At 44.9% G+C, this 13,945-nt stretch overlaps 1 protein-coding gene across 2 annotated transcripts in view; it reads left to right on the top strand.

Moving 5' to 3' along the window:
- acap3a (ArfGAP with coiled-coil, ankyrin repeat and PH domains 3a) overlaps window positions 1-13,945 on the top strand; it is a 68,941-nt gene continuing 54,996 nt past the window's right edge. The window contains exon 1 of one of the 2 annotated variants that reach the window (XM_017419235.3): window positions 1-179. In XM_017419235.3, the coding sequence (XP_017274724.1) occupies window positions 130-179 (50 nt within the window). In that variant the 5' untranslated portion in view covers window positions 1-129. The remainder of the gene's footprint in view (window positions 180-13,945) is intronic. The other variant, XM_017419234.3, reaches the window with a different exon arrangement.

Raw genomic sequence — 13,945 nt, 5'->3', positions numbered from 1 at the left:
ACGCAGCAGAGGGTCCACGCTGAGCGGTTTCAAAGCGCGTCGGTCCGCCCAGAGCTCACACCGTACGGGTACTTTACCACAGGAGATGAGCCCCGGGTTTTAAAGCGCGAGGAAACTTCGGTCCGCTCCATGATGACGGTGGATTTTGAAGACTGCATCAAGGACTCTCCCCGCTTCAGGTAAGGAGGGCGGAGAGCGGCTCTGAAGTCTGATGATGTCTCAGAGAGTCCCCCGTTTGTCCTCTGACGCAGCTGGGACATGTTGTTTGTTTGTTTGTTTGTTTGTTTGTTTGTTTGTTGTGGGGTCAGATCTGTTTTTAGGTGTATGATCGATGAGCTACCAATACGATCTAAGATAAAACATTCATAAAAGCATAAATCTGTCCAAACTCTGTTGGACACAGTTATTGATTATTACTTACTGATCAGTAACTCTCATCATTATTGACTGAACTGCTTGGTATTCTGAAACAAAATGTAACTCAAGACCCTAAAAACAGCAAGTTTTTGTTCTGATAAACTGTAGAAACGTAGAAATAAAGACTAAACAGCTGCTGGTTTTCTTCCAGTCCACATTCTGCTACCTGATTAGTGATTATTGGTCACTGATCGGTGACCCAGAACGAGGGTTATGGGGTCGCAGCTTTGACATGAGGTCACTGTGGCTGGTCCAGTGATCAACAACTAAGCCACACCGGTGCATGTGGGCCTCACATCATGAATATGCTGCCACCATGACGCTGAAGCACCACAATCTTGCTGCGGAAGTTCTGCGCTCCCAACCATCATGGACCTGTCACACTCTATCATGGGTAATGGTAACCCTACAGAATATGGAGTTCTTGCCTCAAGATATCACAAATACTTTGCAAAAACCATCCTCGTACTGGTAGATTTATGACACTGTAGTGGGAACGTCGATCAGTGTGAGGGGGGGGCCTAATGAAAGGCTGAAATACCCACGCCACTTCTCACATTAATGACACGCAGAGAAGAATCATTCTTCTCCGTGGTCGGGTCGCAGGGGGCAACAGGTCCAGGAGGGAGACCCAGACCTCCCTCTCGCCAACGACACTCTCCAGCTCCTCCAAGGCGTTCCCAGGCCAGAGAGGATACATAATCCCTCCAGAGAGTTCTGGGTCTGTCCCAAGGTCTCTTCCCAGTGGGACATGCCCGAAAAACCTCCAAAGGGAGGCTTCCAGATGCCTGAACCACCTCAGCTGGTTCTTGAGTTTACCCAAGACAAACGGTTTTCCCCGTAGAAAACTCCACTGATCTACTCTGAGCTCCCCCCAGATGACACAGCTCCTCACCTTATCTCTAAGGCTGAGCCCGGCCACCCTACGAAGGAAGCTCATATCCAGGATCTCATTCTTTCAGTCATGATCCAAACCTCCTGACCATAGGTGAGGGTTGGAACGAAGATGGGTCAATAAATCGAGAGTTTTTCCTTTCGACTCAAGTCTGTCTTCACCACATCCATCCGGAGCAACTTCCTCATTACTGCAGACGAGGCCCCGATCCGTCGATCCATCTCCCGCTCCTTCCTACCATCACTCGTGAACAAGACTCCCAGGTATTTGAACTCCTCCATGTGAGGCAGGGACTCATTCCCGTTCCACCTGTTTCTGGTTGAGAACCATGGCCTCAGACTTAGAGGAGCTGACTCTCATCCCAACCGCTTCACACTCGGCTGCGAACCGTCCCAGTACACGCTGAAGGTCATGGCCTGAAGACGCTAAAAGAACCACATCATGCGTAAAAAAGCAGAGACGAGACCCCGAGGTTCCTGAACCAGACATCCTGCTCACCAGGACGGCGCCTTGAGATCCTGTCCGTGAACGCCACAAACAGGATCAGAGACAAGGGATCCTGCAGTCCCTTGTCACCGATCTGAACATCATTCTTAGCTTGATTAAACATTTTCTCAGGTATTGCTAGTTTTCCCCACATGATCAAAGCTTCAGGATCAGCATGAGTGACACAGGTGTAGAAAAAAAAAATAAGGGCCCTATTGTTGTTGTGGTTTCTAGGGCACGAAGCGATAGAGGGGCTGCTACATCATCGTTTCTCAGAGGTTATATATCTCATGGATGCATTGAATACAAAGTTGTTTTGTTATAAAAATCTGATTTAAAATAATCCAGAGTGGTGTAGACAGTGCTTTATATAAAAGGAAGGGAAGGGAAAAAGAAATGAATGAAAATGGCACAAAGCCACATTTCTGAAAGAACAGGAACCTGAAGTACTCTCGTGAAGAGTTTTCACGACTATTACGTTACTCTTCCACACTCGTGTCCTTCAGCAGATGAAACCTTGGCTTGGAAATCAAAGCCTTCCACACCTTAATAACCGCCGTCTGCAGCTGTGTCTCTCTCTCTCTTTCTCTCTCTCTTCCTTGTTTCATGCTGCAGCCGAGGCCGCGGCGAGACGCCTAAGGCATTCTCTGCAGCGCTGAGATCCCTCTCTGTCTGTGGGACACGATGTCGGGTGGATGGAGTTGTCTCTTATCTGTGAACATGGAATGAAACAGGCCTCCTCCTTCTCCTATTTTCACATTTTCCCCGTGGCCTGACGAAGAGTCCCCTGCGAGCGTCCCCTGCAGCCAGCAGCGAGCTCAGGCTGCCCGGGACGGGTAAAACGAGCAGAAGACATTCTGAAAAGTGACGAAGCAAACACGGTGAAAGCCTCTGATGAGGGTTTTTCGCGGCGCTGAACGTGTCGCGAGCGTCATGTAACGACCCTGGACGTGGAGGGCTGGGAGGAAGCAGGAAGAGTCAGAAACCGCCTGCTGATGGATCGCATTATTGATCGGACCGGCCCACTTTTTTTGTTGTTGTTGTTTTAGCTGAGCTCAAACATATTGGAGTGGGTTGTGGGCGGCTCTCTAAATGGCCTCATTTGGGAGAACTAGAGTTAAAGTCCGACAGGACTACGGCGAAGACCAAAGTGGATGACTGCCGCCTTAAAATGGCTTCAATTGCCAACATTTTTAATAATAATAATGTTTTTACCCGTGTGCCTTTGTGTTCATTAGGAAAATATCAGCACAAACTAGTGGCTGGATTTTAAATCAAACTCTCAGAAAGTAACCATTGGACGTACATCTACAAAGCATTCAAATCTGGAGTCAACCCTATTCAAGATGGCCGTTACAGCCGACTCACCTTAGGAAACACAATATGGCTATAACTCAGGCAATACTGCAAATACTGAGCTCAAATTTGCCGTGGTAGTAGCTGATTATTAGCCTGGTTAACCGCTGCAGGTAATGACGATGTTGAAAGTTGTCTGTTAGAAAATCTCTCATCCATCTCTCACAGTAATCACTGGCACCACGTCTACAAGTTATTAACTTTTGGAGTCACCCCGTTCAAGATGGCCGTCCCAGCCTACCAACCTTAGCCAACACAGTAAAGGCTAAGCCTCTGCCATTTTTTTTTTTTTTTTTTTACAAGTTTTCAGCTATAATTTAGTGTGGTGGTAGCTGAGAGTCATTCACAAGACATGCTCCAGCTGCCAACAGATCACTCAACATGTGACTGGATCATAAACTAAAACTCCATCATTTCTCATCATAAGATGATCTGAGGCTCGGCGGGCGATATGCATTCCTTCAAGGAATGCTAGGCAAGCCGTATAATTATGTGATTACGATAAAATCACCGCACTTCTCTAATTGGTCCATTTGGGAGTGGAGACTGTTGATGGACACGTTGGAGCTCTTATCTGTTACAAACATGAGCTGAAGCTCACCTACTTTGGTTCCCAGTCAGGTTTCAGTTTTCACTTTTGGCTCAGCTTCAGCCGGACAGGATGGTATTTGGACATCGTACCCCACTCACTCCTCCTCCTCCTCCTCCTCCTCCTCCTCCTCCTCCTCCTCATTGTTCTCCCTCTCTACTTTCCTTTCTCTTCCCCTTTCCTCACTCGTACCGTTTTGCTTGGCTCCAAACTTCTGGAGGAACGGGTTCATTCGTTTGGCTGTTTGTTAGACTGCGTTGAACCTTTTTTTTTTCCTTACCTGACCTGTGGCCTACATCTTCCTGCTCTGCAGGAAATCAAACCTACCGCTGATAGAGGCGGGACTTAAGTGAGTTTCCCTTGCAGTGAGGCAGAAGTATTTTACAGAAGCTTCCAAATGATTCAGTTTCCAGAGGAATAGACATTAGACATTGTTTCGATTTGAATCAAATTCTTAGAAAGTAATCATTAGATGTACATCTACAACTGAGTCAACCCGTATCACGATGGCTGCCACAGACAACTGACCGTTGGGATCACAAAAAAACAGCCAATTTTACAGATACTGGGCTCAAATTTGGTGTGGTAGTAGCTGAGAGTCATTAACAAAGTTTTTGACTTTATTAATCTAATTTTGCACATCTGATTAGCTTACTGGACACACACATCCAGTCAAAAGGATGTGACTTTCTCCTGAACAAACTGGGTTTAGTCTCTGGACATTGAGTCTCTGACTCAGACAGATGTGTCACTGCAGCCGGCGGTGGGCTGCACATCTGTCTTGGTATGCACTGATGACTCTGTTGCCCAAACTCTGTGTTAACCAGAGATCACACTTTGTTGAGGTTGATATGAACTAACAGAACCAGCAGAAGTCTTACATTTAGAAATAACTCACCCAATTTTTTTTTTTTTTACCGTGAGCCTTACGTTGTTTTGCTCTCATAGCCTCTGAAAGTCTGTGAAAGTGTCTGAGTTTGTCCAGTGTCCCGAGCTTCCTGTCCTTCATCAGAATCTGACTATTGTCCTTTGAGTTTGTCTCTTCAGCTGGGGGACAGACTTTCTTCTCTGTGTCCGAGTGGCCCCGGGGCAGAGGGGGTTCCCCCCATGACGACAGCTGGGGGCACAGAGAGTCACCCGGCAGAGCCAGAGAGCTTGGACAGACGGGGAGTCCAAGGCCACTGACCTGTGGTGCCCACTGGCTTTGATTGTCAGCCTTGTGAGAAAGTGGCTGGATCGGCTCAGATTCGACGGCTGGATGGATGAACGGATCAATTCTTGTCCCAAATTCACCTCTAAACGTCCAGCTCTGTGTTTTCCATATATCACAGAAATCAGAGGGCCCTTGGCTGCCTTCACTTCAATCGGGCTCATGACAAGAGCATGTGAGAGAGGCCTCGCAGTCTTCCTGTTGAGCTTCTGGAGTCGCGTTTGTCAGATGGTCTTTGTCTTTCTCGGACTTGTGGCGGCTCTGCATCTCCAGCTGCAGGGAGCTGGAAGGGATTTTCTTTTCTGAGGTCCTGTTGTTTCTGCTCTAATTCAGCTTGACCTCCTTCCAACTTGAATCTGTGTCAGTGACCCTACTGCTCAGCCGAGGGGGAGCTTTTCTCAGGACTGGGACTCCTTCCAGCCGACGGTGGGAAACGCTCCATCATATTGGCTTTCTCCCTTTTTTTTAATCTTTTTTATTTTTTTTATTGATTTACAGAATATAACCTTTTCTGACAAAGTGTCACAGTGGCACAAGTGCAGTATTTATGACACAAATAAAATAAAGTTGCACTTTGAAATAACAGTTACATATGAAAAAGGAGTCCAACTCAATTCAGGGTCCTTTACGAACTAGTTGAACAATTTGACATTTGATCACAGTACTTGTATTTGTTTGTATTTGTTGCGGTAGTCCACGTCCTTCACTCATTTATTCAAATAGAGCTTCACACATGACCACCTCTGTTCAAAAACATCCGTTTTCATTTGTCCTGGTAATGATTTACTTCTTGCCATTAAATGTTTGTTAGTTTATTGATGAACATTGCTTCCATTCTTTGGCAGGTTAGCCTTGTGTTTGACCCCGACTACACCAAAAATTGTGTAACGGGCCTAAGCGGGAGAAGTTCAGCTCCGTTCTCCAAAATCAGGTTCTGGGTCTGTCTTCAAAGAAAGTTGGGGATGATTGGCGCTAACCAAAGGGTCAGATCGCAACAAAAAGCAGATCGTCCAGAACAAGCGTGCAGGCAGCGTTCAGCTTCTCACCTTCTGCTCCGATTGTTCGGGCTCTCGGGGGCCCTCGTTGTGACAGCGTGAAGGCCGGGAGCATGAAGCAGAGTGGTAGCATCGCTCTCAATGTGAAGCCGTTTTCTCTGGAACCGTCCGAGACAACTTGGGAGTTGTTCAAGCTCCTGAATGCACCACAGAAGTCTGTAAATATCATGTCTAAATTAGCTACATAGAAATTAAGGGCTCATCTGAGCAAACTAAACAGTTTTGTCAAAAACATTAGAAAAAAAAGGGCGAGTTTACCCATCTCCTGTTTAGGTTTTTTGGTTTTATGCTTGGCTGAAGGTGCTCACATTGAACAGTCTGCTGGGCTTCCTCAGCGTCTTCCCCATGAGCTCCAGGTAATGAAAGTGACGGCGGTGGGGGGGGGATTAAGTCAGCGCAGTGCTAGTGAACGGTTCCGTGTCTTAATCGGGGATTGGCCTACTTTTGCTCGCTCAGTCCCACGAACAGCAAGCTGTCCCACCTGGAGGCTGAACGGCTACTTGTCGTCATCTTGAGGCGAATTAGCTCAGACAGACAGGGACACCTGAAGCGCCGTGACTCCACCGCGTCACTCCGGCTGCGAACGCTCTGCATTGTTGGCTAATAAGACCCTTTATCTTTGTACTTCCAGATCAGATGAACAGCTGTTTTCATTCGAGGCCTCCAGGCTCCAGGCCATGTAGGGTATACTTGGATAAAGGTCTCCACACTAAATAGATGGCTCAGGACTAACTTTGGACTTCACAGTAGTGACGGTTACCATTTTTATGTTCAATCAGATGTAAAAACTGTACAGACTTGTATCAAACAGAGATTCCTACTCAATCTTTGGCTTTATATTACAATGAAAGTGCTGAAATTTAGAGCCGTCCTTCAGTTTTCAGTTTAATTTTAGAAAAGACGTCCATAGATGCATCCATGTCTAATTTAAACTCATACACCCTTTTTGTAATGTGTCGTGGCTTAATATGACAGAGACCTTTGTTAAGAAAAAAATGTACTCATGGTGAACTTTGATACTAAAGTTTCGAACTGATTCTACCACCAGGAGGTCATTGAGATACACATTTACTGCTGAACGTAGGTGCAACTGTAACTCTAACGAAAAGTTAAAATAATAAAAAAAGGAAAGGTAATGACCTGGTGCTTGTGGAATGCACCAGAACTCAACTCTGCAACTTTTATCTAGAAGCAAAAATAAAAAAATTTATTTGCAAAATTTGGATATTTTATTTTTTCTAACAAATCTGGACTTAAAGATTTAATCATCGGCCAAAACGAACATAGTGAGCTGTGCTTGTGAAACACTGTAAAATGAGATGATATCATCAGGGTTTGACTTTAAAGGGATAGTCCGATCAACACTGAAGTGACGTCCTGTCTAATAGTTATCAATGTTAGTACCTTATCAGCCGTGACATGTTATAAAGGACAGAGTGTGGAGAAAGAGGCAAAAGTCTTCATCCAGGCTAGGCTAATGGCCGATTGTTTAAACATTTTCAGGCTTACATGTCCTGAGGCTGAATGTATCAGTCAGCCAGTAGTTGAGTCAACCTCTGACTGACTAGATGCTCTGATCAGGCAGCATCCTCAGAACCATCAGCATAAATACTCTCTATATGCACTTAAACTCCCTTAGTAACACGGACGTCGTGCTGTTATAGAACCAGCTGAGCTAAACAAACTGTGTCATGCAAACGCATTGAGCTTTAATATAAGCTAATGTAGCGTTATTTCACAGCGGTATGTTGTTTTTGAGAGAGAGTTGTCTTAAAAGTCTTAAAAATGTGAAAAATCAGGCTCTCGTTTGGCTAGACTTTTGCCTCTTCCTCCAAACATTGTTGCTTTATAACTGATGTTGTGGCTCATAAGGTACTCTGGATAACTATTTGACGAAACACCACTTCAGAGTTGACTGGACTATCACTTTAATTTGTCATTTGAACAAGTACTTTTTTTTTTTTCAGCAGTCCGTCTTAAGAAAATCCAGATCTTCAGCTTTTTTTCATGGGTTGATAAGGCCAAGGAGAAAAAAGAGGGACATATTGTGAGAACTGTTATGAAACTATATACTAAACATAAGTTTTTTTAAGAACTTAAGCATTTCCATCTGGGTTAGTAGTTGTCTCCTTTTTTTCCCCTTGATTCAGCGGCAGGTCTTTATGTTTCTAAGCTTTAAGTTTTGCAGAGGAGTCCATAAACCCAGGTGAATTCTTTCATACACTGTAACAAAGGCTGGGTGTTTTTCTACATCCTGTATCCTGGAAGTTAACTGATCATTTCGTCAAATGAAGAATCTGTTAAAACGCTGAAGCCCTGGCTGTCCCGCACACTTTGATCTGATGAATAGCGAGACGTTTTGTATTCTGAGCACCCAAAGAGAAACGCTGCATGGAGAACTCCGTGAATCTGCTGCTGTTGGACATCCTGCGAGCTGAAAAAAGGCTCAGGAGCTGCCTGCGCATCCAGCCAGACCTTTCTGACTCTCTTTCAGGGTCGCCAAACTGGTGCTTTGCCAGAGATCAGGCTTGCTGTGACGCAGAGTCTGAATCAGCTCTCTGGCAACATTTGAACTGAAAATGATGGACGAGTTGTAGCAAATTGGCATCTGTATTCCTGTCACAAGCCATGATGAAAGGGAGCAGCAATGACTAATGCGAGGCAGGGGAGTTCAGAGACAAAAGCCTGCCCAGTGAACACAGTCTCTCTCAGACTTGGAGCAGATTTCTGACTCTGATAAGTCTTTGGTCTCCCTTCACAGTGAGACTGAACAATATCCCTCACAACTTGGCTTTTGTTTTTTTTTTATTTTGTTTTGTTTTTTAACAGATTGGATTATGGTAATGGAAGCCTCAGTTCACTTCAGGCTGTATGTGGCTAGAATTCTACTTTTTGTTTGATACATACGAGAAGATTTTTTATTAGCCAGAGACAAGACGTGTGTTTCAGCACAAGACTGCAAAGAGAGAACCATCTAAATATAAAAGGAACATTGAGAATTTATGTACCGGAGTGTTGCTAATTGATCGGATTAACACAGCCCTAAAAATCTGCCTGTAACTGAAGAGTCTCAGTCTTGTGTTTTGGCTGAACCAGAATGGGAACCTTGGAGCCTGAGCAGATGGATTCTCTTGTGATTTTGATTCTGTGAATCTTGTGAGTATCTAGCTGCCTCTCAAGACCATATCTGAATATTAGGGAGGGTGGGGGTCACTGCTATATTCCACAGCACCTATGTTCCCCTGTACACCCATTGTTCCATGGATCCCCTATGTTCCTCGGTATACTCTATGTTCCCCAGTACTCCCTGGTGTGCCCTGGTAACCCCATTGTTTCCCAGTACCCCTAATGTTCCCTGGTACCTTTGTTCCCCCAATCCCCTATGTTCCCTGGTACCTACACTGTAATTCAGTATTTTTACATTTGTATTAAAATACATTTGAAGGGGGGAGCCAAGCATGTTTCATGACTTTCATTATCAAACCCGGGAGAACACAGGTACCAGGGAACATAGATATGGACCTGGGAGGGTGTACTGATTAAGTCTGCATTCATGAAGTCCAGAATCAAATTTCTTTCATTTTTCGCCAATTCTATTAAGAAAGTGCACAGCTGAATAAAGTAGTTTAAATATTTGACAGTCATTCCACTGTATATAAAGGGGATAGGTTTTCTTTATGTCTCCATTATTTGACTCATAATGTTTAAAATGCTCATTTTTTATAAGTTCATCACAATGAAACTTTACACAGACTCATGGTTAAAAGAATGTTATAAAGATTTATCAGGATTTATAATAATTTGTAATACTAGGGATGGGAATTCCTAACAAAAGAAAGTTGTTTTTTTTTTTTTTGCTGGTCCATATTTGATTATGGGAGGAGGGGGAGTGGACTTGACAACTTGACACATTACCCCTGTGTTTCTACCTGGAGCTGGTAAGAAAAAAGGCAATGGCACCTAAACAACAACTCGGTTACATCTTCAGATTCAAACCTTTTAATGACTCTTCCAATATTCCAAAACCCTATTCCAAAATACTCTATTCCCTCCATCAATTGTATGTTAAGAACACGTCAAACTTTGTTGTTGTTGGGAATTGAAGCCAGCAGGTCCTGGTTTGTGGGATCTGCCATGTTGTATTTTTTGGAACCAGTGTCTGCAGTAAATACGTAGGCAATGCCACCACACACACAATCATGACGTCACATTAGCTTTTTGTTAGGCATGAAGCAACTCATTATATTTTAGAAAAATTAGTATTAGAACATACAGCAGCAAGGTAAGAACTAGGCGAATCAACAAGAGTCAGCACCTAAAAAAAAATACTCAAGGTGTTTTTTAACTTTCTTTTAATAGGGGCAAAGTCCCGTTTGTTTACATGGATGGCGCAGAACCCTAAACATGTACTGGAACCACCCTGTGGGGACACTTCATCTTCAGCTTCAGCTTCTGGGTTCCCGTCGGCTGTTTAGTAATTTATTACCGGTTGTTGGTTCCGTCAGATTTCAGCTCCATTGATTAGACTCATTTGTGTATTTCAGCTGTCCTGGCAGAGATGAGCTGAAGTTCCTGAAGTTTTCCCTCCAGTTACAGGCGCCGTGTGTGAAGTACTGCCCTCCAGACTCGGCTCTTCTCTTGTGCCTCTGCGTCAGGCTCGCTGAAAGCAGACACGATAACCCGTAGTTGCCCTTTTTGTACCACCGCACTCGTTATAGTTTGAGCGTCACACTCAGCTGGATCTGGATTTGGCAGGAAGAATAGAAAGTTTTGACTAACAGATTTCTCTGTTTAATGTCGTGTCTGTGAAACGACTCCCCTGATGACTAAGCAGCTTGGAAAGCCGTGGTCTCAGGAGGAGGATTGCTGGTTATTCCACGGTTATCGCCCCTGTGGATCAGGAAACGGGATAACGTTCTGCATAGGAGTGGGGATTTCATCTGCACAGCTGTGACTCTTTGTTGCCACCTGGGCAATAAAGAATTGACTGTAAGTCCGGACGCTGGGCTCCGTCTCTGCTCAGAGTTGAAATGCTGAATCACACGTGTCGCGGCATCTGTTTCTGATTAGTTCCACCCCTCTCGCTCGCCGCCTCACACTCTCTCCTCTTCTTACCAGTTTCCATCCTCCTTGCCTTCCTCTGTGTGCGGGGGCAGACTTTTGGTCGTTGCTGGGCCAGAACCGGGTCTGGGGACGGGTCAGGAAGTGCGTCAGCTCGTTCCAATATTGAAAGCAGGTTCCGACTAAAGAGCAGGACCTCGGGGAGACGACTTGTTGCTGACTCTTCTGTTACTGACACTCATCTCTCGAGTTACAACAAGATCATAAAAACACCCTAAAACATCTTTGAGCATTAATAAAAACCTGATGAACTGACCAGCACTCAAACACAATCTGACTGGAGTTCTGTTAAACAAAGAATCAGTGAAGTGAATAATAAAATACAGTCAGAATACAGTGGATTGGAAGAGTTAATTTTCTAAATTTCAATCCTCCTGTAAGATATTGTCTTAACCCAGAAGTCTTGTTTGTGCTTTTTGTTTTGTTTAGTTTTTTTTCCACACAAAGCAACTGGCTGGTTGAAATATTAGGGAAATATATTATTCCTGTGTTTCTGTCGTCCTAAAATGGCAGCACATCGATCTCTTCGAGCCACTCAATGAAAACAAATTGTCCAAACTATTGTCCCAAATCCCAAAGACGACAGAGCACCACATCCTCCCTAACACTGAAACTGGAACTTTGTGGTCAGGTGGCCTGACGAAACGTACCCTAAACTGTTTGCAGTTGTCTTCATAGGATTATGACAAAGGCGCTTTTTTTTTTCCTTCTTTTTTTTTTTACTCTGATTGCTTTCAGATTTTTGTCTGTTTGACATCAACATTGACATTAACCCAGAGTTTGTTATTCTATAGTTTAACCACCAGTTTTCTTTTTCCTTTGACTTTGTTTACAATCACTAAATGGACAGTTTAGTCTGTTTGTTGGATTCGGCTTTCTACATTTTCATTGTTTCCCCCCTTCTCTATGACATTTGTTGTGGTTTTCCTTGGAGAGTGCGATTTGGGCAAGAAGCTTATGAGCTGATGACTCTGCTCCGTAGGTCTAAGTGGGGCAGATCTGCCGTGGCTCATTAAAGAGCCATGTTTCAGTGTCGCTAAGTGACCCCAGGCAGTTATGGCCCCTTCCACGCTGGAAGGCGATCACGGTCCACTCTCCGCAACGTACATGATTTATTAGAACATGGCTGGATCGAGGCAAATTTAGAAAACCTCCTTCAGTATAAAGGCAAATCATGATGCTGCTGTGCTCTTAGTTCTCACCAAATAAGTATTTTTATTTTTGTATTTTTGGCATTCCCGAGTTGCTGTCCTTTTCCCTCACCAAGTTCTTATGCCCACCCAGGCTTGTTTTTCTTGAACCCTATAGGGATGCAGCTGTGCACCAGAAGATCAGGCCATGCTGGCACAGTGTCATCGCCATGGGCATCGCTTACGTGCAAGATTGTTTCCATAACCTTGTCATAATCGTCACTGCAGCCTGGGCATGATGCCAGTTCGCCCAGTCCTGTTTTAAACTCTTAATGACCAAGCCACACCAGTGTTAGCAGGCCCCCTATCATAGATACACCGCCACCTAGGAGCCCATTGTGCCACCACAGTGATAAACCACGATCTAGCGAACTATCCAGGACTTATCAAGCTCTCTCACACATAAAGGGGGGACATTGCCAAGATCCTGCAAAGACCAGCTCATATTCTGTCCGTTTTTTGTTTTTTTTACTTTGTAGCACAGTTGTCAACCATTTTAAAAGGGTCATATTCTCTACTGTGCTTCACTCCAGTCCGTCATTGTCTTTTATTTGTGTTTCTCTTTACATTTTTCCGGTTTGCATCCTTGTTAGGCCTCCTTGCAGGAAGTGCCGAGGTGCAGCCAGCTCTCTTTTTGGCTGACACAGGAGTCACATTGACATCCATGACACGGTTGATAAGGTGGGTGAGGTATGAGGGGTCACGGGAGGGTGTCACAAAGTGACGTCAGGGGCACACTGCTTACTCCAGACCGGAGGAAACACCTGGAGGAAGTGATCTCTCTTCTGTCGTCTGTCAGTGAGCTGAACTGACACTTTGACTTTCACATGATGGGTCAGTGTTTCCCTCAGCTCTACGGGGTTTAAGGCAGTTTAGCTTGTGTCTCTACTAAGTGTGGGATTAGATGTAAGAAATGATTCAACTGAATGAAATTAACGTACAAGTAATTCACGTAGAAGCTGCTTTTTGTTTAAACCGTTGTTTTTGTGAGCTCTGTCTCCCAAGCTTGTAGACAGGAAGGAGCTGAATGCTTCACAGGTCTGGTATGTCTTTCTAGTGCAAGCCAAGCTGCATGTTTAACCCACAAAAATGCCGGGAAGACTCCCAGCTCAGCCCTACCACTGCCGAACACATCACGCCTGTGTAGGGGTTTTTCAGTGGGGGGATTTCAGCCATTTCACCGAAATGTCAGAGTGTTACACTGTAGGTTTTGGCTTACTGGGAGCTATTCTGTGCTCTGCTTTCTTCCCTGTCGGCTTGGTGTACTGTCCAAAAAAAAAAAAAAAAGAGGCTGGAAGAAGCTCTGTGTCTGTGAGCTTTATTGTCTTCCACCCTTCAATGGAACATTGTGCAGGCCGGTTCTCACAACCCGGGCCTCTTCTGGATCCACTGTGTGTGTGTCCCTTCTTTCGTCTCCCTCGCACCTCGCGTCTTCATTGGCATTTTTGCGCGTTGCAGTCATCTCAGACCACCCCGCTTTTAAATAAACCTGTGCCGACAGCCGAGACGTCTCATACTCTGACCCCCCCCTTTTTAGCCCGTCAGCCTGCTGATCAACAGCGTGCCTCCCCACCCGCCCGCCCACCCAACACGACAATGCTGTTGTGACGTCGGGAACATCCCATG

The sequence above is a fragment of the Kryptolebias marmoratus genome, linkage group LG8 (genome assembly GCF_001649575.2).
Source record: "Kryptolebias marmoratus isolate JLee-2015 linkage group LG8, ASM164957v2, whole genome shotgun sequence".
NCBI classification, from domain to species: domain Eukaryota; kingdom Metazoa; phylum Chordata; class Actinopteri; order Cyprinodontiformes; family Rivulidae; genus Kryptolebias; species Kryptolebias marmoratus.
The sequence above is the reverse complement of the archived record's forward strand: the minus strand, read 5'-3'. Positions and strand labels throughout refer to the sequence as shown.